Source organism: Austrofundulus limnaeus, unplaced genomic scaffold (assembly GCF_001266775.1).
Source record: "Austrofundulus limnaeus strain Quisiro unplaced genomic scaffold, Austrofundulus_limnaeus-1.0 Scaffold22, whole genome shotgun sequence".
In the NCBI taxonomy this organism is placed as follows: Eukaryota; Metazoa; Chordata; class Actinopteri; order Cyprinodontiformes; family Rivulidae; genus Austrofundulus; species Austrofundulus limnaeus.
Window position 1 is genome coordinate 325449 of NW_013952424.1, and position 4318 is coordinate 329766.

Here is a 4318-nt window from a genome sequence, read left to right on the forward strand (position 1 = left end):
ACTGGGAAATCTTAATAAAACTATTTGAGATTTCCTCTTCATATTGACATAAAAAATTACTCAATAAATTTACATAAAATTAGGATTTAGACCAAACAGTAAATGTAGTGTTGTAACCAACAAGACAAATTAAGTCATATCTCTGGATAAGCTTATGATATCAGAATGATCCAGATATCAAAATATAGCTTTTTAAAGCCACAAATCTGAAAATGTAATTAGGATATTTAGACAGAATTTGACTTAATCCTCATTTCAATATGATAGGTCACATTTATTATGCCTCCTCCCACTGCGGCCGGAGGCTATCTGTGTGTTAGTGCGGTGTSCGTCCATTACGAGTGATCTTGTGTGCACAATTTCTCCTGAATAAAATTACATATTTACTTATAAAGAGGCATAGTAACTCCATTAGGGTAGTACTTAGTCTAATTAGAATTGGGCATCAAGAGGTCAAAGGTCAAGGCCATTTATGATGATTGGTATTTGGCATCTTTTTCAAAGGCAGACAYGTCTAGGGCAGGYGGAGGCATGCCAATCGATGCTTTGATGACGAGTTCCACCTTGTTTGAAACTGAAATGCTAGCAAACCAAAAATGTTACTTTTCTAAAAGTTTGGTTTCTTTTGGGATTTAAAAAAGTAAGTGCTGCACAGCCGCCGGGTGACGGATGATGCATTGTGACCGGGAGGTTTAGGCCGGCAGCCAGGACTGCTCGAGTCTCTGCTGGCACAGATTTCCCTGCAGGTGTCAGAGGGATATTACTGCGGCAGCACAGAGCTGTTTTGTCAGATACTATCAGACGAGCTTAAAGCCAGCCAACATCTTTGTGGTGATGGAGCTGATTGCATATTCATTTCCACTTATGTAATAAACAGTGCATTAGCATTTCACTGAGCAAGTTCGTTTTGTGGCGTGAAGGCACATTCTGAAGAGTATTTTCATACCTTTTGAGCTGAGGTTTCAAAGTTTTTAAAAATATTATTCTCTAGGCAAACTGAAATGATTTCATTAGGATTTCTTTCAGCCCTTGCTTGTAAAATTAATTTACATGGGGTTGAAGTGGATGTGAATGAACTGAAAATGAATTTAAAATGACTTAATACTGACATTATAATCTATAGATCTTTATTTTTGCAATACATATATAGCAATCATGCTTTTTCAAATAACACCATCTAAAGACATTTATTATATTTTTACATAGAATATTTTACATTAGGCCCATGTAACAGCTAAAAATATACAAAACAATATTCTCTGACTAGACATTTCTAATAAATTATTTCATATATTCTTTAATATTATTACTCTAATATATTATTATTGTATATTTTTTTCAGCAAAGAGAGATATGTGACTTAGTTTCTGAGATAGTATTATTGCAGAAAACAGCAAATATCACATTTTTCATTCAACATTTTGACGTAATAAAAAGAAAAATAAACTCGGCGTGTACGGACATTCACAGATACATGTATTACACAATCCAGTTTACAACATCATTCAAGAGAGAAACGGCAGTATGGTAACTTTATACAAAATTCATGGAACGCTTTTGTCATTGCACATTTTATTTCACAYATCTTTGAAAGAGGAAAGAGAAAASTGGACTGATTCAACCTGATTCCTATGCATGTAGCTGCCACTGAAGCATTTTGTTTTGACCCTTCGATGTTGTACTATCTGTGGTTTGTCTTGGACCTAGCATAATTATATAATCCATGTGTAATTCTATTATACAGTGTTGTGTTTTTTACATAATCAGGGTCCTATCAATTTATTGTACCAAAGGGGGACATTTCAGTGGCGTTAACCTGTAAAGTGTTTGACTATGTTATGTTGTTTATGCTGCTTTGCCAACTTTAATTTCTGACTGAACCAAAGTTTCTCACTCCAAGTTTCATAATATATATTTGCACTTGCTATAGAGTTCAAACACATGATAGCTTCTATCCTTAAAAGGCCACAAATAGATGATACAACAGCAAGAAGCAACAATTTGGATCAGCTTTTAATGCCGCTTTGTGCACATTTATGCTAAGACTTTTGCTGCATGTTTAATTTATAAGGGGGATGATAGAAATTCCAAAAACAGTTCTTATTATTTAAATGAATCAGGGTGATATTTTGAACAATTTGGTCACATCTACCTTTGTTCCTGAGGAGTGTGTTATTGAACAGGTATATAAGTAAAGAAGTGTGGTTAGAATTCTTTTTACCTCCAATGTAGGACAGCAGCTTATTCACTGTGTATAAAATAAATTGAATATTTGCAACCACGTATTTCTTTCCCTAATAACATTTCCCATTTGATTGCCAATGGAAATATGAGATTTGTTCACAGAGTAAACAAGTGTGCTTGTAGGCTGATGTTGTGTTGTTTTCCCCTAAATTATTGCTCTACTTCATCAAAAAGGGGTGCTTTTTTCTTTTCTTTTCATTTGTTTTATTTTATTTTTTTCTAAATCTGCATTTAGTTAGCAGGTCAAACTTCTGCACAAACTCTTCGAGCTAAAGCGTGATTTGGTCCTTCTCATGTTCACACATAGAAAATCACCTACAAATGACTGTAAAAAAGATTCAGACTCCACAAAAATGAATTGCTCTTTAGAAAACAAAACTAAATGAACAAGTAAAAGAAAACAGTTATAACAGTCTCTTGCTAAGTTATTATATATTTTTTTTCTTTCTGAGTTATTTTTGCTGTTGTCACAGGTTTCAGTCATGTCAAAAAGAAGAAATTCCATGTTGTGCTTTTTAAATGTTCCCAACGTGGGTGGTAAACATTACTGGTGGTGTGCAGGACTCTGTAAGGGACTGATACTCTAAGATAAATCTTTTACATAGAAGTTATTTGGCCTTATCTGTTGCACATTCCCATATAGTCTTGGCTTCATATTTGTTGATAATAAATCTTCTTTCTTAAATTTAAACATCTGTTTTTCCTCCTGACACAGCATTTATTTCATTGTACTTATTTAATGTACAAAACAAAATACATCTTGTATTTATATTTTTTTGTACAGTAGTCTGAAGTTTAGTATACTGTTAATATCTTGGAGGAATTACATTGATTCTGCATGAGCCTCCTGATTTAAATTGTACACATTTAATATACAATAGATTTCTATAAGTCACGTTTGCTTTTCCAAGACAACTAAAGTTCTTTTTTTTCCTTTTTTTTTGCATAATAAAATTTATAATGTCACAACAACTTTGCTGGGTAATTTGTATGTTCCTTCACACATTTTTTAACTCTGCTTTATAAAAATAAACAAAACAGAAAACCCCCTAACAATAACTGTAATCAGGTTGGTTTCACGTGTCCCCAGGAGGTAGGTGAATAAAAGCAGACATAGAAGTCTAGTGGTCGTTCCCAACCTTGATTACGACGGAGTGCCGGTCTTGCCGTCGAAACCCAGAAACAGGCAGAACTTTGAATTTAGATGTAGGCCTCCTCGTTGACTGGGTTCTGACTCTGGTTTTCTGGCTGCTGATCCGGACCATTTTCTTGAGACTTCACCAGGGCCACGGGTTTGAACATCATCCGCAGACGCTAAAAAACAGCATTAGTAACAAAGCAGATGTGACAGGATGTGGGAGGCGAAAACGCAGCTGTGAGCATGATGCAGTCAGAGGCGAGCTTATCCTAAAGAAAAATCTAGACTTCTAAAGTTTTCCCAAACATTTTCAGCTATGGACATTGGTTAGTCAATTCAAATCAGAGGCCATTTTAATGCATTGTCCACGCGGGCGAGGAGCACTACTCAGCTGGTTGATTGCTACAATTAGACAATCAGCCATCAGCTGCAGGATTTGACACCTGCATTTCGCCTCTGATAGCCTCTGCTACACTGCCTGCAATTATGGCACATTCATTCTGTCAGCAGTAGCTATAAAGCTACATCTGTCACCAGCACACTGTGGACGATTGCAAATGAAAAAGCTGTTAATGTACATTTTCTGAAAAAAAAAAATAGATAAAAAATAAAAAGGTATTATCTGTCATTATTAAGACTGCCCGGTCAATAAAAACGCATTCCATCATTGCACTGTAGATATGTGTGTGTAATTTCCTGAGAATTCGGTGGCTGTTAAAACAGAAAGCCATGAGAAATTRCCTCACAAAACTAATTAAAAATTCTCTTTCGCTAATCCTTTTATCACAGCTCTCTTCATTTCAATTTAATATTATTCCATCGAGGATGCTTGTGTGTTTGCTCATTACAAAACCATTGAATGACAGTACCAGAGTATAATCATCGGAGCAGAAGAACGCTGAGCTAAAGTCAGCATTTTCTCTTCAGGTGTTGGGC

General features: G+C 35.3%; 1 protein-coding gene across 1 annotated transcript in view; it reads right to left on the reverse strand.

Moving 5' to 3' along the window:
• Positions 1–1105: 1105 nt before the first annotated feature.
• slc6a1b (solute carrier family 6 member 1b) overlaps positions 1106–4318 on the reverse strand; it is a 13415-nt gene continuing 10202 nt past the window's right edge. The window contains exon 15 of the mRNA XM_014004112.1: positions 1106–3558. Within this exon, the coding sequence (XP_013859566.1) occupies positions 3445–3558 (114 nt within the window). The 3' untranslated portion in view covers positions 1106–3444. The remainder of the gene's footprint in view (positions 3559–4318) is intronic.